The sequence below is a fragment of the Phoca vitulina genome, unplaced genomic scaffold (assembly GCF_004348235.1).
Source record: "Phoca vitulina isolate PV1807 unplaced genomic scaffold, GSC_HSeal_1.0 scaffold2, whole genome shotgun sequence".
Taxonomy (NCBI): Eukaryota; Metazoa; Chordata; class Mammalia; order Carnivora; family Phocidae; genus Phoca; species Phoca vitulina.
Window position 1 is genome coordinate 12,082,631 of NW_022589705.1, and position 20,528 is coordinate 12,103,158.

The following is a 20,528-nucleotide window of genomic DNA, read 5'->3' on the forward strand; positions in this document are numbered from 1 at the left end:
GAATGGCCTTCATGGGAACACGCCGAGCACTAGCAAGGCGTTGCCACTGACAGAATTTGATCCTTATCACCTAGCTGGTCATTGTCACTAGGTAGTAAGATTTTAAAAGAAAACAACTTCTGACAGCTCAAAAAAGCCCATTTTTGTTGTTGCCCAATTTCTGACACTTTAATGAGTTCCACATGACTCACATTTTGCCACTTAGCTCCTTGTTTACTTGAAGAACCTTGCACTTCTACCAGCCCCCTTCTAGGCCTTCCATAGCTTTTCCTCTTGACCTTCTCTCCGCTCTCTATTTCACTGTATTTGAGAAGTATTATGTTTTGAAGTAATAGTATATATATTACAATATATATGGATTGTAAAAAAAATAAAAAGAATTTGTTTGGTCACTGCTGCCTTTTTGTGAACCAAAAGCTATTGGTTAATGTTATGGAGCTCTTACTGTTAGGCACCACGTTTTATGCATCATATCAGTGCTTCTCAGACTTTAGCATAAATACGTGTCACCTGGGGATCTTGTTAAAAGGTAGACTCTGATTCATTCAGTCTGGGGGCAGAGCTTCAGAGTCTACACTTCTAACAAGCTCTTGGGTGGTGCTGCTGGTCCACAGACGGCATTTTGAAAAGCAAGGTATTGTATCATTTGATCCTGACGACAACACTACGACGGATTATTTTTCCCATTTTACATATGTGGAAACTGAAGGTTAATTGCGTTATGCAATTTTCTCAAGGTCATGTTGCTAGAAACTGGCCAAGCTCAAGCCCTAAACCCAGCTCTGCCTCTTGGTATAGTGTATGTTACCTGGGTTTTGGAAATGTTCTACAAAACCCAAGGATGATCTAATGCTACCTGAAATGGAATTTATACTTCTAGTTATGTTTTTTAAATTGCAATTTCTTTTCCAATTTAATTTCTCTTCAGGATCATGTATTACCTGGTGATTCAGATGTGTTGGATTTTGTTTCTAAAAATATGTAAAGTTTAGTATGATTTATTTGCCAAAGTTTAGGAAACGGTGCAATTCTTGTAATCTGGATTGAACACAAGGGGAAATTGCTGGGGAAGGATGCATGTGAGGAAAGGAAATCCTCCGGCTGGATTTATTGTTTAACGCTCAGCGTACACCGTGTGCTCCGATTTTCACAGACTAATGGAAAAAGGCACAGTCCTTGTCCTTAACAGATCAGATATGCTTAAAATTTTTTTTTCCACCTTCTTTCTCAAAAATATGGTTCGTCATAGAAAATTTGAGCTACGGAAGTGTAATAAAAAAATCTAAAACCCCACTTTTTATTTTCAAAATTTAAAAGGATACATCTGGAAAGGGCGAGCCACGACCACATTTATACAGAACAGTAGGAGTTCAATGTGGTAGTATCTTGCCATGAATAGTTTAAACATTGTTTTTGGTTTTGAGGGGCAGTGGGAGTAAAAGCGGCCCAATCTGGAGTCCCCAGAGGTTGTAGGAAATGTTAATGCGCTGCTTCAGTCAGCTCTGAGATCTGGGGTTATGTTCCAACTTCTCTAAGGGTCCCAGAGCTGGGCCCGACCCGCGCAGCTGAGGACCGACGCTAATTGCTCTCCAACCTGGTCCCGGGTCACCGGCGCATGCGCGGGTGGCCGCCTGCGCTCCGAGGGCGTCTCGCCGGCTTATTTCTCCCCCGCTGCTTTCGGTGCGGTCAGAAGAGCGTCAGGACTGCGGCGGCGATGAGCAGTTACCGGGCTGAGAGGGAAACCGTCTCTAAGTGAAAAACACCTGGCGTCGAAATAGGCTGGGGGTTAGGGGTAGGTTTCCGCAGGCGTCTCCACACACACTTTTAAGGTGCCAGAACATTCTTACCAGCAACTAACTTGGAGACAGGAATTATCTGCAGGAAGAGAATTTAGGGGCTAGAACGGGAAGGGGTGAGGGGTGACGATCTCTAAAAGTTTCAGCACGGTGTTCTCAAGATGCTCTGGGCCCTTTTTTCATTTCTTCAGGGAGTCCTGGTGCCCCAATTAATCTTTCGCTCCCCTCGGACCCTTTAAGAAATTGCAGTCGCCATCGGGGTGGGGGTGGGGGTCCCAGTAGGAGGCCCTCTGTATTACAGCGTTCAGCCCCACTTTCCCCAAAGCGGAGACCGTCCCGAGGGAAAATCCCCAGACGCCCGCGGTGGGGTGGGGGGGTGGACCCTCCGCAAACCTGCGGGCTCGAGGTGGGCGGGGGCGCTAGGCTCCCCCGCCCCGGGCACCGACCCCAGGCCGGGGCGGCGGCGCTCTCCCACCGCGCCTCTGGGGACTCGCAGACGGCAGCGAGACCGGCCGGCGCGCTGGGCATGCTCAGTCGCCGGGCGCCGGGCTCGCGAGTCGGAAGCCTGTGCGCCGCCGCCGCCGAGCCGGCCGGGGCGCACGGAGAGCGCGCGGGACTCGCTGCAGCGGCGGCCGGGCGGAGGAGGAGCCGGGCCGGAACAGGACCCGAGCCCCGCGCGGAGCCCCCGAACCGCCGGGCGCGGCGCCCGCTCCCCCGCACCCCCGCAGGGCAGGGGCCGGCCGCGGCTGGCGTCGGCGGGGCGTGGAGGAACCGCGGCGGCGGCGGCGGCAGCCGCATCCTCGCAGCCTTTCCCGGCCGGGCCGCGTCCCGGAGCCGTCGGGCATGGAGCCGTGGAAGCAGTGCGCGCAGTGGCTCATCCATTGCAAGGTGCTGCCCGCCAACCACCGGGTGACCTGGGACTCGGCGCAGGTGTTCGACCTGGCGCAGACCCTCCGCGATGGAGTCCTGCTCTGCCAGCTACTCAACAATCTCCGGGCGCACTCCATCAACCTGAAGGAGATCAACCTGAGGCCGCAGATGTCCCAGGTAAGGGAGCCGGCGCGGGCGCCTCCGCCTCCAGCCGGCATCTCCCATTAATCATCCGGCTAATTTCTTTGTGTAAATGCAAACATCTAGGTGCGCTCAGCTTGCCCTGCCTCCCAGCCTTCTGCTTTGGGGACCGCTTCGGCTTTTCGTACCTTGGCTTGGAATGGTTTAGGTGGTTTAGGTCTTTAGCAGAATGTTGAAGTCCTGCGTCCGGAGATGGTATGAGGGTTTCGTAAAGGCTTTCTGTGAGGCGGGAAAAAAAACAAAAAACAACGGTCTTAGGGTGCCCTTCACCTACTTTTGTGCGTTTGTGTGTGTGTAGGGCAACAAAAGGAATCTGATCCAGCTCTTTTACAATAACAATGGTGAGGGATAAACGGAGATGATGGGGTGATTTTGCTTTTAGTCTGTTCTTTTGCTTTGCGTTTCGTCCCCATGTTTTCTTGAAAGAGGAACCGTAACGTAAATGATGACTCTAGGAAGTGGAGGGCGTTCCGGTACCGTTATCTGTACAGGAATGCCACTGGTCAAAGGGAGGAAAAGGGAGCACCATGCAGCGGTTGTCCCCGAAAGCCCCTCGAGCTTGTGGCCAGCTGCCGAGCTAGGCTGTGTTTACAGCTCTTCTTAAGCCATGTGAGAAGGAGGGAGTCTAACCTCTCTCAGCAGCGACAGGAAGCAAGAAGTTTCGCTAGAGATTGTGCTTTCCTTCATTCAGGGCTTGCTCAGGTGGTGTGGTGCCCTCTTGGCTCCTGTAGCCTTGCCTAGAGGTGCCTCTTCGAGGGGTTACAAAAACAAAAACCCAACAATTCTGGAAGGCTGTGTGCATCCTAGAGTCAACTCAGAAGTCACGGCTCAGAGGAATAGTAGTTTCGTGGTCCTGCCAGAAAGTTTCCACTCAGAAAGATCTTAAACACCAGTCAGCACATCTATTTTCTCTTTGTAATATTAAAAAATCACTTTCAACTTAAAAGGGAGGAGGGGTCCCCTCCAAGACATATTTTATCACTAATCTTGAATGATAGAGCCTCAACTACTTGGCAGCCTTTTACAATGGAACTGACTTCATAAAATTGAATAATTATGTATTTAAAGTTAGAGCACACACATTCATCTCTTCTTCACATCAGTGTTTCACCAGGGTCCCTCTGCACCCCAAATGCTGCATCCCTTGCCTAGCCTATCTGCTTTCAGTCAGCTGGTCAGCAGTCCCCCAGACAGAACGGGCTTGTAAGTGGTGAGAACTATATGATTTTAGAAGTGAGGTAAATTATTTCATACTTTCCCATAATCCTGGGTGATGAGTGCCAAATCTGTGGACCTGTTCAGAGTTGTCTCAATTCTGGATATCCTGTTAAGGGTTTGTTTTTTTTTTTTTTTTGAAATTTTATTTGAGAGAGAGACAGAGAAACAGCACAAGCAGGTGGAGAAGGAGAGGGAGAAGCAGACTCCCCACTAAGCAGGGAGCCAGAAGACGTGAGACTTGATCCCAGAACCCTGGAATCATGACCTGAGCTGAAGGCAGACACTTAACTGACTGAGCCAGCCAGGCGCCCCCTGTTAAGGGGTTTAACAGACATTTCCATTAAGCTGGAAGCTGCTGTTCTGAGCAAAGTTCTGTAGGGAGCAGTTGGTTGTGAGTTTACAGATCACCATTTTCCACCTGGCTTACAGACTCAGGAGGCAGTGTGGATCAGGATGCTTTGGCCCTCCAGCAGGGAATGCAGTATTGTGTGCACTTCCTGAAACTTCAGTTTCCTGGAACCCTCAGGGGTTGTTCAATAAATTCTCAATAATCAATTTTTCTGGACAGCTGAGGATCTTCCTCTTTTATTCTTCTAACCTTTATTTGAATGTTAACAGTGGGTGAGAATCTTTTCAAACGTGTTTGTGCTTTGTTGAATATAGCCAATGTAATTTAGTCTTTTTGATCACTGAGGAGCATCATTATAAGCATCATTAATGAAAATGGAGCACATATGATTCTCTAAGAACTCGATTCCCTGCTGGGGTACTGCAGTGAACACATCAGGATCCTTGCCCTAAAGGAATTATTACACTGTGCTATCAGATAAGCCACTAGCTTATGAGGAGATAAACAGCTGAATGACTTTCCTTAGGCTATTTTGCTTTTGGAATCTTAAGCCTGTCCAGTCCTGAGATTTCTGGTTCCAAATTCAATGCTTTTTTCTCTGTAATGTACTGTGAGCGAGGGCTTCTTGCAAAAGTGAAGTGAAGTGGTTCTTGACCACATTGCAGAGAGAGAAGGTTGCTGAACAACTGAGTGCTAGACAGATGAGTTATACAGATTGTCACTAAATCCTTAAATGACACTTATTAATGATTTCATTTAGGTGACCTATTTAACATGCCTACAGTGCCCAGCACTTAATAGGTGTTCACTATTAGTAAAATTACTTAAAACATTTTTTTTCCTGCTGTCATATTAAGAGTAATTAAGAAGGGCATGGGTTGTAGCCTTGATGTCATTTTTAGTGGTTAAGAAGGTCTCCGTGAAAGCCTGTAACCAACCGTAGATCTATCAATGACATTATCTTAATCTTACTATTTGGAAATGGAAAATTTTTCTTTATGTCCTGGGATGAGAGTAATACACCTTATGAATTTACTGACCACTGTGTATGGTATAGGTAAACTTTGAATTGTCTTAAAGTGAATTCAGGCTTTCAGGGTTCTTTCAACAAATATCTGGCTCTGTGTGCCAGGCACTGTTGTAGATACTGGCTTGGAGCAATAAACAAAGGCAACAAAATTCCTGCCCTAAAAGAATTTATATTTTAGTGGGGGAGATGGACAATAAAGAAATGACTACATGTATATGTCCTATGAAGAGATTTCAACCCAGTAAGGGACTAGAGCAAAATGTGATTCGATTTCATAGAAGGTAGTCAAGAAGGGCTTCTCTGAGGAGGTGACAATTGAGTAGGGACCTGAAGAGAGTAAGGGAATGCAGGAATATGGATGTTTGAAAGAGTATTGCTGGCAGAGGGAGTACCAAGTACAAAGGTCCTGAGGCCAATTAAATGATGGGTATCCTGGAGGAATAGCAAAGCCTTTGTGGCTGGAGGAGAGTGAGTGTGGGCAAGAGTGGTCATGATGAGGTCAGAGAGAAAATGGCAGCCAGATTTTTAAGACTAATGTGTCCTTGTAAGGACTTGGACTTTCCACTCTGAGTGAAATGGGAAGTCCCCTGACCTGACTTACCTTCTCAACAGGGTCACTCTGGCTGTGTGCCGAGAGTAGACTGTAGAACAGCAAGAATGGAAACAGGCTAATACAGTCACCCCAGCAAGAGATGATGGCAGCTCTGGCCAGAGCGATAGCAGGGCAGATGGTGAGAAATAGTTCAGTTCTGCATATGTTTTGAAGGGAGAGTCAGCAGGAGTTTATTGATGGAGCCAGATTAGGTATATGGGAAGAGAGGAGCCAAGAGTGAGTCTAAAATTTTGGCCTGAGAAATTGGAAAGATGGAGTTGCCCTCATTGAGATGAGGGAAAACCGGAGCAAGGATAGCTTTCAGCGGATGTCTGAAGGGGGCAGGGAGGTCTGGAGCCAGTTATGTTTGAAACGCCCTGTAGACATCTAGGTGGAGATGCTGAGCAGGCAGTGGTGAAGTTGGGGATATAGATGTGAATTTTGGAGTCCGCAGGGTATAGGTGGTATGTAAAATCATGAGACAGGATGATATCACGTAGGGAGTAGTGTAGAAAGAAAAGGTCAAAGGAGTGAGCCATTGGGCCTGCCCACATGCCAAGGGTAGAAGGGTGAGAACCTATAAAGGAGCTGAGAGGAAATAGCCATGAGGCAGGAGGGAAATCATCGGAGTGTGGCTTCAGGAGACCAAGTGAATAAAGTGTTCCTGGGAGATAGAGTGAGCGGACATGTCAGATGCTGCTGATAGATCTAGTAAGACAAGGATGGAGGATGGACTGTCAAAAATGAAATTTTTTGGCGATTTGACAGAAACAGATTTGGTGTGTGATGGGCAAACACCCCATTGGAGAAGAGCAGGTAGGTGGAGAGGATCAATACCGAGAGCTATACAAGTATCCCTCTCTTTTCTTTTCCAGTAACCACCACCACAGCAACAATACTCCCAGAGATCTAGAGGGTTGTTTTCTTATCCAATAGAATTTTAATTTTATACTTATTAAAAGAGCTCTTTTAGTTTTAGACAAATTTTATCATATGGCAGTCTTGTACATGTATGTGTGGAAAAAATAAGTATAAGAAAATACAAAATAAATTTAATGTGTTCCTAAAACTTTTCACTCAGATTGCCCCTCTTCTCATGCCGTTTCCTCTGTCATTGATTTCCATGTTTTTGACTCTGAGCAGCAAGTGTTGGTGATGCAGCAGTTCTAAAAGTGTATATCACTATTATCCCCAGGATTTCCTTCCAAGCTACTAACACGAAGTTGGGCTTTGATGCTGTTACTACTTTGTCAAAAAAAGGTTGAAAAAAATGGGAGAACTTTATTTTCATTATACATAACTGTACATGGTTTTAAAAGCTATGATTATATTAGTTTTAGCCTTAAGGTGGGTGTTCCAATACATGCCTGCACTCCCTGCCCCCCAAACAAGGTGGTGGTGTGTGAAAATGACTGGGTTATACTGCAGGGAGGTGAAAAGGCAGTCATTGTCCAAAAAGAGTGGTGTGCACAGTTAGTTTTAGTTCAAAATAATGTCACTATTCAGTCTTCTCAGAAGTCAGTAACCTCTTAGCCATTTGTGAGATTATTCTCTTGGATAATCTGTCAGCATAATGTTAAACTTCATACCAGTTGAGATCTTTTCATGTAAAGGAGTTAAGTCCTATTAAGGCATCTTAAGCACTTGTTCTGTAGGCATACTTGATGGCTTAACCTGGACTCTCCAGGAACCAGAGCCTGGGATAAAGGGTAAAGTGCTGAGACATTATTGGTGAGGTGCAGTCCCATGGCTGCCAGGGTGAGGGAAATGGGAAAGTGTGTGTGTGTGTGTGTTTTGTTTTGTTGATGGGGGAAAATTATATCATGTTTGTAATGCAGACAGGTTTGATTCAGTATGGATACCAATTTCCTAACTTTCAAATACAATAGACCCTTTTCAGAATTATTTTTCTTAAACTCTCTATGGCATTTGACATGGCCTTTTCTGTTCCTTCTGAAATTCTCCCTTGATTCCTACTACCCTACACATTCCTCATTCTCTCATTGCTTTTACTATCCCTTCCTGTTTCCTTTGCTGGTTTCTCTTTAAACATTCCATAGAAATTTGAATTGCCTCCTTCATTGTCTTTGTTCGTATTCTCTTTCCTGTGTCTTCTCATGTCACTGTAACGTTACCTGCTTTTCATACCTCGATGGATCCCAAATTCGTACCAATAGCCTATACCTGCCTGTTTGGCACCTCCGCCTCTATTGGTGCCATCATTTCACGGATGGGGTGGTGAAAATCACATGATCAGACTTCATTGTGCAAAGCCACTACCCCCCCCCCCCCCCAAAAGCAGAGGGAAGGATGAGCTTGATGGGGCAGAGCTGGGCGTGAGCAAACCTGCTGCTGAAGTTCAGTTGGGGAGGAGGCAGCCAGTGAATGCCATGCCAGAGAAAGGGGTGGGACAGGAAGGATAGAGAAGGACAAAAAGATGGATGTGATGGAGAGTTGGAACGGACAAGGCTTTGGGGCCTCTTCAATGCAGTGAGAGCCAGGAGTATCTAGAATGAGCCTGTGTTTCAGGCTTGGGTGATGGGGGCACTTGGAAGGGGAGGCAATACAGAGGAGGTGCAGATTTCAGAGGGAAAGGGAGCACCTTCAGTTTTAGCTGTGGAGTTTGAAGCTATTAGTAGTTACCCTCCATATTCTCAGTGTCAAGCATCCTATTCGCTTATTATTCTTTTCTTTCTGGCTCATTCTAATACCTGAACTCCAACAATCTTTTGAACTCTTGGTCCTACCACCTCTTCACTGCCTTTATGTCTTCATTTCCTTCCTCCTTAGCTTAAATACTGCAGTCATGATAATTCAGCTCCTCTTGATTTGTGAAACTCATTTGAATAAAGTGCAACGCTGGTTAAATTGAACTCTCCACTTACTCCTGCCTGCAACTTGGCTGCTGGGTCTGATGGAGAAAAACCTAGGACACTCAGACTATTCTTACTTTAAATTCATGATCCCTAACCTCAGTGGGCACTCTAGGCTACCCAGCCATCTGATTCCATTTCTCTAGACCAGATGTTCTCAAAGTGTGGTCTGGGGACTCCTGGCAGAGGTCCAGAGATAGATACCTTTAGGAGTTCCATAAGGCCAAAAATCTTTTTTTATAATAATTAAGACATTATTTGCCTTTTCTTTAATTTTCTCACAAGTGTGTAGTGGAGTTTTCTAAAGGCTGCATGATCCTGATGTCATTGCTGTGATGGACCATGGATTATGTGCTTGTAGATATTTTAAAGATTTCTCAGTTGAGACTACTAGTATGTTAAATGTTGATAGATCTAACCCCCATGAACATAAGCTGCTGGGGGTTCTCAATAATTATTTTTTTCTCAATTATTTTAAGAGTGTAACAAGATCCTGAGACCAAAAGGTTTGAGAACTGCCCATTTACTTTCTGACTCTCCCAGATGACTACTTGTATCTTTTCTTTTTTTAAATTGTAGTTGACACACAATGTTGCATTAGTTTCAGGTGTATAACAGTAATTGGACAAGTCTATACGTTATGCTATGCTCACCACAAGTGTAGCTACGATCTGTCACTATACAACATTATTACAGTGCCATTGATTATATTCCCTATGCTGTACCTTTCATCTCATCCCTGTGACGTATTCCATAAGTGCCAGCCCGTATCTCCCACTGCCCTTCACCCATTTTGCCCATCCTCCCACCTCCCTGGTACCTTTTCTTGTTAAATCTCATTCACCTTTGTCTCTGTTCTTTCCTCTCATCTAGTTGACCTTGCTTCCTATTCTGCTGAGAAAACACAATCAGGAGAGCTTCCTCAAATTCTCACCTTCTTGCATCTGTGCCCATAGACGATGCTTTCTCTCCTGTTCTATGGGTGGATTATCAGTGCTCCTAGTGAAGGCCAGTCCCTTTGTCGCTCTATCCCCATGCTTTCCTGCATCATCTGTTTTCTTCTGGAACTTACCATTTGAATGCACAAATGCTGTTAGTTCCCTCATTTGATTCAGGATATATTTTCAAGGTAGAGCCACAAAGGCTTGCTTGAACATTGGGTGTGATGGAGAGTGAGGATTCCTAAGGGTTACCTGAACTGCTGGAGCAAGTGGCCAGTCAACCTCCTTATAACTGTTCAGGGGTTCCTTATGGACAGTGGGATAAAATCCAGATTCCTTCATAAGCGTACAAGGACCTGTTGTCTAGTTGGCTAGAGGTGTCTGCTCCACCTCTCAAAGCTTTCTTTCACTCTGTGCTCCTGAACTTTTTGTGGCTTCTCAAATGAACTGTGCTGTTAAATGTCCATGTTATTGCATGTGCCCACTTCTGTGCTTGAAATGCCTTTATCTGTGTGATTGAAGAGTCCGTTCAAGAGTCACCCTGGCTGAAACTATGGAAAGAGCCTAGATGTCCATTGACAGATGAATGGATAAGGAAGATGTGGTATGTGTATGTATATATATGTGTGTGTGTATGGAATATTACACAGCCATCAAACAAATGAAATCTTGTCATTTGCAACGATGTGGATGGAACTAGAGGGTATTACGCTAAGCGAAATAAGTCAATCAGGGAAAGACAATTATCATATGATCTCACTGATATGTAGAATTTAAGAAACAAGGCCAAGAATCATAGGGGAAGAGAGGAAAAAATGAAATAAGATGAAACCAGAGAAGGAGACAAACCCTAAGAGACTCTTAACCTCAGGAAACAAACTGAGCGTTGCTGGCGTGGTGGGGGATGGGAGGGTTGGGGTGGCTGGGTGATGGACATTGGGGAGGGTATGTGCTATGGTGAGCGTTGTGAATTGTGTAAGAATGTTGAATCACAGACCTGTACCCCTGAAACAAATAATACATCATATGTTAATTAAAAAAAGTCACCCTGGCTGATCACTTACTGCCTTGTGCCACACCGTGTAGTGTACATAGGCAGAGCACGACATTCTTTGCACCGTTTTCACAATACTTTGTGTCCCTTCCAGGCTGTGACCTGCTTGAGGCTGCCATAGGCTTGTTTATTTATATACATCTCTAGAAATTGACACCAAGACTCATACATAATACACATAAATAGGCAGAAACTAAATTCATGGATGGATGGGAAATGATGACTTTGTTTACTACCTTTTCAAACCTCTCTAGATTTTAATAAGATGTACTTGGCACTGTCATTAAAAATCAAAAACATCTGTTGATTGGGTGGCATTATGAATAATAGATAATATTACTTTACCACTTAACCACCTGAGTGACTATCAGAAAGTGTCTAGAACCATTTGTTGTTCTTCCTTTTATCTAAAATAGGCATAATAAAAGGACCTACCCCTTAGGGTGGCTGTGAGGACTGAAGGAATGAATTAGCTCTGTGATTGGCACGTAACAAATACTCAAGTGTTAATGATTTTTACTATGATGATTACTACTACTTCTGCAGAAACCTACAGGGTGGAGGGTTAACACTTTCCATGAATTTTCCTTGTCACACTACCATGAAACAGTCACTGTTAGTTATCCTCATGTGATAGCTACTCTCCAAGGCTAAGAAGAGTCTAGGATTTGTATTAACGAATAGTTCAGGGTGGAGCTAAGATTAGAATTAGAATGTTTAAAGCAAACGGAGTTTCTTCAGCAAGGCTTTTGGCACATCTGAATGTGAATTGTGAATTTTTTTTCCCCCATTGTATTTCTCTTATAGCCTTTGCTTTAGAGGAATGTTCTCAGATTGGTTTTGTGGTTATCACTAATCCTCCATACTAGTTACTGAGTAATAATTTTGGTTTCAGGGTATTGAATGTATCACCTGGATTATTTTATACACATTTATCTTATGCAGTGTAAAAAGGGAGATAGACCTCTGACAGGTTTATGATGGGGAAAGGAAATAAAATCAGGTAGAAAAACTGAGGAAAGTTAATGAGAGAGCAGGAGAATAAGAGTAGCTGGTCCTTTTTGGCCTTTTAATACTGTGCCTGGTAACACCTGGTCCTGAGTGCATGGTTTTTATGCTCTATTCCCTAGTGGGGTCAGGAGTGCCTACATTTCTCTGGGTAGCAGGAACATCATTGTTGTAAATAGGCTTTCAAATGGTTGGTTTTTTTTTTTTTCCCTTTCTGTATTATAGCAATTCTTCTTGTAAATGCATGGACACCTATTATTTAGAATGTTACTTAGAATATTATACCCCCCGCCCCATTAACATAGATCCTGCATTGTGTGAAGGGCAGTCACAAGTTTGCATTTTGCCTTTCCCCGGTCTTTAAGCATTTAGTGGACAGAACCATGAACAGCAAAGAAGTAGATACTTTTGATTTTCATAGAAAATGATTTTAGAATTTTGTGCTGCTATCTGTGCTTTCAAAATACGTGTTGCAAGAATTGTAGTCATCCTTTGAATTGCTTGCTTAACAGGAAGCCAGCAGGATATGCTGCTCACATGGGAGTTCTCTAAAGGGTCAATTAATATGGAATAGTCAATGAAACACTTGATACTCACCTTCCATGATTTTCAAAGTACTTGTCTTAAAATAGATCAGTAACAGCTGGCTTGAATAAACAAGCATCTTGCCTCTGTGCCCACTAATGTCAGCAGCCTTTTCCTGGGAGCATGGGGCAATATGGTTTAATGAAAAGGCTTCAGGCCAGGAGTCCGGGGACCTGAGAGGTGCAGCTCTGTCTCTGACATGTGACGTTACCAAATAGCTGCTTCTCTTTGTCTCTGTCTTCCACACTTACAGCAATAAGAGCAAACACTGACATAGCAGTAATATGCTGAATAGCAGCTAAAATTTTTAATGCATATTTAGAGCTCATTAAGAAGGCATTATGGTTTCATGAAGAGAGCTTTGGGATAAGACAGAGATGTTTGAGTCCCAGCTCTGGCACAGAACTTGATGACTTTGGGAAAATTATTTTACTTGTTGAGTCTCCATTTCCTCATAGGCAAGAGATCGTAAAACCTACTTTGCAGGATTGTGGTGAGAATTAAATAATTTTTGTAAAACACTTGGGGCATAGTAGGTACTCAGCAAGATTTTATTTCCTTCCTCCTCTCCCACATCCTTGATCCTCATGAGTCTCAGAACCAGGAAGAACAAGATCTTATCACTGCTCCACAGAGAAGGAAATGGAGGTGTGCACTGGCTGAAGGACTTTGCTCAAGGTCACACAGACAGGAAGTGGTGAAGACAGGACTTGAGTCCAATTGTTCTAATTCCAAATGCTGTGAAGTTTATCATTCCTGCTACCAAGCTGAGTGCTTAGATGGTGACTTGCGTGAGGAACTGCCTGGGAACATGTTCGGGAAACCAGGCCTGCCCTGCAAGTGCAAAGTGACATTGTATTACCTTGCACTGAAGTTTACTGTATTTCAGCTAAAAATGTCTAAACTCATGAAACCAGTTTTCACCTTCTTGAGAGTCTGATGATCTAGTTCATGGATTATTTGCGTTTTGGTAATTTCCTAGCTCTTCTTTCTGTTTGGTTCTGTTTTTACGGGAATTTGTGCATATGAGTTCATTGATTAAGCCATCAATTTGTCTACTAAATATTAGGTTTTGTAGTGGATACTGAGGATTCTAAAGGTAAATAAAACTCGGTCCCTGGTCCAGTGTGGCTTTTAGTCTACACAGCATGGATTTTACTTCAGGCATGCCTTTATAAAACCAAGGTAGGGGGGGAAGGGAGACCATAATTACAGTGAATGAGCATGGCAAATGTTTGGTAGGGGGTAATGCATTTTTGGGTGCACTTATAATTTTGCTCATGTGCAGGGTATGATGTGTGAATGTGTGTGCCTGGCTCAAGGTATTTCTGTCCTTCCCATAGACATTTGTCTAGAATCTCCTATATGCAGGGTACTGGAGTCCTCAAGATGAATTATAGGAACTTTCTGCTTTTGTGGGGCCGGGAGAAAGCAGATTTGACCTCAGTCAGCTTTTTGCAAGAATACAGAAAGGAAGTAAGTCATTGGATGCTACAAGGCAGGTGCAAAAGTGCACGCAGCTGGGTGAGCGAGATGAGACCAGAAAGAGACATGAGTGGTTACAGGAGAGGAAGAAGGCTTGAGAAAGAAACTGGGCGGGGAGAGTGTGTGTGAGATGAAGAATGTGCAAAGACACTCAGACCTCAGTGATGTCCCCAGCAGGACAGTTATTCTGAGCAGTGATGAAATATCCTCCATAACATTAAGACTGGAATATGGCCGCACCATTTGCATTTGGTGTGAAGATGTTAAGTTCTAGGACTTTGGTGCAGAGCCTGCAATATCAGATGATGGCCCTTTCTCTTGAATATGTTAAATGCTAAGGGAGCAGAGACCGTATAGAGAGATTCAGACTACATAATGGGCATCTACAGAAGTGTCCAAAGCCTGCTCTCTTTCTGCCTCTAACCTCCTGACTTGCCAACTCACTCCCTCACACCTACCTAACCGTTCATTATCCTCCCTGTGCTCTTTGTCGACTGATACCTCTTCCTTGGTCCATTCTTTCTTGGCTGCATACTCCTGAGTCCTGCTCGAATGTGTGGTCAGACTTTCCACATTCATCACCAGTTCCCTTCACCTTCTGTGACATCAGCTGGGCCGGTCACCCCGGCCCTGCCGTGCCCTCCTCACAGGCTTTCCTGCTCTTGCTTCCAAGCTGAGAGGGCTGTTGGAGAAGCTCGCTCACCAGCCTGTGTGTACTGCCCAGCTTCACTGCAGCTGGCCCCGGTGCTCATGACCTCTCGGCCGTGCCTCTTGTCACCCTCTTGGCTTCTTATTCCCCTAGTCAGACTCTAGCTCTCTAAATCTCAGACACTGAGTCCCCAACTTTCCCTCAGTCCCTGCAGGTTCACTTGGTTTTTATTGTTACCACCCGGTCCTCCTGAGTCTTGTCCTCCATCTGTCCCAACCACCCCCCAACTGGTGACCACTGTTACTGTTACTAGGAGTAGCAGCTGTCCCAAACTTTCCAAGTTACATTTATGCACACATTTTTGCTGCCTTCTTGGGGGAGAGTTTTGGGTCTTGAAGAGAATATTTTTTTTTTTTTTTTTGGAAGAGAATATTTAATTAGAGGCCCATAGAGGACCAGGGGTTATGAAAACTTTGATTCTGGGGAAATTGGACACTGTACACTAGAGGTGCTCTTTTTGGTTTTGTGGTCTCCAGAGGCCAGTGGTGTGCTTGAGTGAACATCCACCGATGAATCAGAAACTCAAGTCACCTTTTTCAGGTTGCCTGTCTCCTTTTGCAGCCAGCTTACAGCATCTGTTTTTTGCAAGCTTTTTTTTTTTTGGGGGGGGGGGGGGGGGTGGGTAATGTTGTCATTCAGTTAAGACAACTTTTCCTTAATTATGTATGCTCTGCCTGGCAGAGAAAGGATAATTCTCATAGTGATACTCCAAAATGTAGATTTGGCAGAAAATTATTAAATTCCCCGGCATTTGACCTTCAAATATGAAAAAGCATTTGTTGGCTAAAGGAAGTTAGTAAGCTTAGGCCACAGTCAGCCACACAAGAAATGCTTGAGTTGAGATTATTTATGATGATGGCGTACTTGAAAATAGAACCTTGTGTTTTCCCATAAACTGTACTTGGGGGTTCAGTAGAATACAGCAGTTTATCCTCAGGGAGGAGGAAGCAGGAAATCTCTGGAGTTCAGAATGAGCACTAACATGAAAGATCTGGGTGCTTCCAGAGACCCCATTTAAGGAGAGAATGTGTCATAATTGTTGTTAACATCAGTTTCATTCCTGTAAATAAATAAAATGATAAAAGCTGGACTCTTGTGAGTATTTATGTGATGGCTTTGATAGTTAAATCCTTATTGAATTCTCAATCTTGATATATAGTTCCATTTAGTGACCTTAGCGAGGAGTAATGAGAAATTTGGTAAAGGATCTAATTTTTTCCCTTCCATGTTTAATAAGTGGTTCACCAGTTTCAGTGATGCATATAAATTAATTTCACCTACCTAGCTAGCCCTAAGCTATTTGGCAAGCTTGACCATTTGGCAGTTATCTTGCTGTGTTTTATGTAAAATAAGCTAAATGAAGAAATGCATTTAATAATAGTAAAATAATACCCTCGTCTCTCTAAAGAAGAGGTAAAATAGATTTCTTATATTCTGTGTAAATGCAATAAGCTAAACTTCATTTACACTAACCATTAGAGAGTTCCTAGATTCTGACTTAAAACCTAAGGACATTTCATTTACACACTATTCTCATAAACTCATGAGGCAATATTGTGTAGTTGAAAGCACCTGGGCCTTGAATACATCAACCTGGCTTTGGATCCTAGCTATGCCACTTATAATCTTGGGCACCTTGGGCACTCTGATCTTGGTTTTCCACATTTATAAAATATCTATTGGCAACGTTGTAGGGATGAAATTAACTGCAGTAATGCACATTCCGTATTTGGCACTTAGTAGGTACTCATTTATTGAGTGTTCCTTAAGCCTGTTTTTTAAATCCAGGGAGATTACAGGTTGCAAGTTAAAATGAGAAAGAGGGACAGCTGAAAGTTAAATTGACAGTAGTTAAAAAACAAACCCTATAAACCATGGACTCAAAAGCTCAAAAACCATATTAATCTTGGACTGTGGAGAAATGCTGCCAAACTGATCCAACATACTCCACTGGGCTCTAGGGAAGGATAGTCCTCTTTGAATGGACCAGTATAGCAACTGATTGTATTGTTCAAAGAGTTATACAATTCTGGAGCTGGAAAATTACCTTAGAGGTAATTTTAGCTCAGCTCCTTGGTTTTAAAAATGGGCAATCTGAGCCCTCATTATGCAGTGATTTGCCCAAGGTTACTTGGTTTCCTGAGTCACAGTGCATTACTTTTCTTATGACAGAATACTTAAGACCCAGATCCTTAAGAGAAGTTTAAATCATATTAATCCTTAAAAACAAAAACAACAAAATATTTGGGAAGATTGGAAAATAATTGAGTTCAGAATTTCTCCTGTGAAGTACTTATTATAAAGGCCTTACTCTCTTGCCTTCAGCCCTCTCTCCTTTACTCTCTACCTCCCTCCATCCATCCATCCCTTGGATACAGTAGTATAGGGAAATCTGTGGGAATAGGGTTACAAAGTGTCAGATTTTGGAGCTCAAAGTCCTGGAAAAATTGACAAAGCATTGAAAAATGATTACAGTGGCCTTTTGAACAACATAGGGCTTAGGGCTACTGACCCCCTGTCCAGTTGAAAATCTATGTATAACTTGTGACTTCCCAGAAACTTAACTGCTAATAGCCTGCTGTTAATCAGAAGCCCTACTAATAACAGTTGATTAACATATTTTGTATATGCATTATACTGTGTTCTTAAAGTAATAAGCTAGAGGAAAAAAATGTTAAGAAAATCAGAAGGAAAATAAAGTCCTGTACATATATGTATTAAAAAATCTGCATACAAATGGACCCATGTAGTTCAAACCTGTGTTGTTCAAGGGTCAATTATAAAACCATCTGTGAAATGAGAGATCTGTTGCTTAAAGGAGTAAACCTCCACCATCCAGAAACTTAGCTGCCCAGAATTACTCGGTTCCTAAGATAGCTGAGGTTTAGCTGTTTTAAGCCAGATAACAGTGTTTCAGATTCCCAAGAATATGAATATTTATGGTAACACCAAAACCTATGTTATTTCTCCAAAAATCATGAGTTTTTAACCTTAGTACCTGGCATAGACGGAGAGCTCCTATGAATGAATGACTATTGAATGAATTCCTACCACCAACTATAATATTGGTTGAACGAGAATGCCAGATTTTATGTCCCTCACCTTAATCACAGGATGCAAAAACAATTCATACTCTGCCAGTTTTCTTGTAACAGCAGGCGGCATGGTATATTGAAAGAACGTGACTTCAGCACCAGACCAGCCTGAGTTCAAATCTCATCCCACTAGATGAGCACCTGCGGGCAAATCCCTTAGTCTCTCAGCATCTTAGTTTCCTTGCTTGTGAAGTAGGGATAATTCTTCCTGCATAGTGTTGTGGAGAGCAAGTGAGCTCAGAGAGGCAAAATGTCTAGCATAGCCCTGGGGGGCATGGTAGGCACTTAGTGATAACTGGGACACTTTCCTTCTCCCAACTCATCTAATCTTTCCATGATATAGGGCTTTTCCCATAGTCCTTTTGGAATAACATCCTGTTGATCTTTGGCAAGTTTTCTCTTCTGTTGTATTTTTTCTGCCACTGTTTTATTTAGGCTAATAGAATCTAAAGAATATTATGACTTTAAAAGTGATTTAACTTATATAGTTTTATCTACCTGTTGGTGATTTCATATTTGACAACTGTGATAGAACAAAAGAGAAAACAATCTACCAGTATTTGGGAGACTTACATTCAAATTCTGGTTCTATCACTATTGAGCTTTGTGATCTCTGAGCCTCTGTTGGCTTAGTTTCTCTGAACCTTCATTTTCTCCTTGAACACCAGGGGTTGGCATTGTATACTGACAAGAACATAGGCTTTACAGTTAAAATTCTGGATGTGCTAATAAGCTGTATGATCTAGGGTAGGCTCTTTCACTTCTCTCTCTGGTCCCTCAGTGGCCTCCTGGGAATAACACTGTCTATACTGTAGTTCATCATGAGGATTAGATGAGATAATGTATGACAAGTTCCAGCCTCTCAGCTTTGCACATTGTAAACTTTAATCAGCAAGTGGCGATAACAGTCCTTCCACTAAATACAATTATGGTTAGTATTAGTAATGCTTGTTTCCCTAGAGATTTGAGAGATTCACCAAGGGAGCATAATTATTATAACTGAAGAATTTTAGGAAAGACTCAGTAATTTTCTCAGGATCATGTAGGAAGTGATAATGGAATAGTATGCAGCTGTGAAAATAATATAGTCCACTTGATATGCTCACTGTTCAGTCACTTGGATTACTTCCAATTCCTTTATAGGTAGCATGACTATAAATGTCCTTGTACATATTATTCCCCAACTTTGGATTGTTACTTTCAACTGTATTTTCCAAAGTGAATCTTCTAGGTCAAAAGTTATAAACATTTTGCAGCTCTTATTAATATGCTGCCTGATGGTTTGCAGAAAAGTATTTCTAATTGACGTAAGAGCAAATTTCTAAAGTTTTGGTATCATTTAGGTTCGATTCTTGTTTACTGGGTGACTTTGAGCAAATTCACTAGATTTGTTTTTTCATCTGTAACATGGGATACAAGTAGCCACCTCACAATATGTGTCAAGTACTTAGTTGGTGCAAAGTATTTACTGCTCAGCCTTCACTGTCTTTCTTGAAGCCATCTGTGCTTCCCCCCCACCCCATCACTTGGCCCAGTGCCTCCGAATTGTGTATATTCTACTTTATGCCAATGCATTCTCCCAACTGCATCTTCAGTCTTAACACACACCTGCCCACCCCCATCATGTGAACCCTTTTATAACTTAGAATGTTTCCTCATCTCTGGGGGTAAAGAAGGCCTTTTGAGATCTGACCTTGTTGTCCTCTGCAGCTTCAACTCCCTTTTCTCTTGCTCATTCTCCTGCAGTCATGTTGGATATTTTTCCATTCCCAGAATTTGTCACCCTATCTTTTTCCTCTAGACTTGGAGCTTGCCATTTTGTCTGTTTCTTGGTTTTTAAATTCTCCATTTATACAACTCATCATCCTTAGAAATATTTGTTTTAGGGATTGATGTTCCTGCTACACCTAAGCCTCATGATGGCAGAGCCCACTTACATTTATTCACTGCTGAATTCTTGGGGACCAGCACATAGTGCTCGATAAATCTTTGGGAATGTATAAATAAATATAATAGTAACTTATTAGCAATAGGTATATAATAACTTAATAGCAATAAATACAGGAAAGAAGAATTTTAGGTATAATTTGTTAAAAGCCTTTGTGATTTCAAATTATTCTGTGAACTTAAATATCGAAGTGTTTTCCAAAGACTTTTTAAAAACCTAAATATGTTTTGTAATTTAGATCTTGCCTACTTTTTTTTTTAGATCTTGCCTATTTTTTTCTTATATAATCTTCCATATTAATGAGGGCAAGTCTGAAGAGAAGAGGGCAAATATTTGTAGCAAGCAGAGTTTAGCATCAAGTAGTCTTTCATCTTTGCCAACACTCTTCATCCAAGACCTATAATAGCATTACCTGAACCGTCCAGGAGGCTGAGCAGAGAATCATCTTAACCCAAATTGCAGCAGGACTTAATGACGAAGATGAGCATTCCTAAAAGATTAGATTATGCCTGATACATTTCCTGGTCCTTGAGAACTCCAGCCATTTTGGTTTGCATTTATTTTGTGTTATATCGTTAGCCTCTGCAAGTTCAAAACTGTGCTTTGTTCATTCAGAAGGTGAGTTCATTTTTCTACTCATCTATTCAAACAGTTGTTGAACTCTACTGTAGTCAAAGCTCTAATTAGGCACTGAAGATCTTCCTCACTCAGTAGGAAGAGGAGCATTTATTACTTTGAGTTTTGGGGACTGGGAAGGTTATATGGTCCAGTCCA

At 42.7% G+C, this 20,528-nt stretch overlaps 1 protein-coding gene across 1 annotated transcript in view; it reads left to right on the plus strand.

The window, feature by feature from the left end:
- The first annotated feature begins 2,543 nt into the window (after positions 1-2,543).
- The window catches only part of VAV3 (vav guanine nucleotide exchange factor 3), a 359,106-nt gene continuing 341,121 nt past the window's right edge, over positions 2,544-20,528 (plus strand). Inside the window, exon 1 of the mRNA XM_032422283.1 lies at positions 2,544-2,843. Within this exon, the coding sequence (XP_032278174.1) occupies positions 2,640-2,843 (204 nt within the window). The 5' untranslated portion in view covers positions 2,544-2,639. The remainder of the gene's footprint in view (positions 2,844-20,528) is intronic.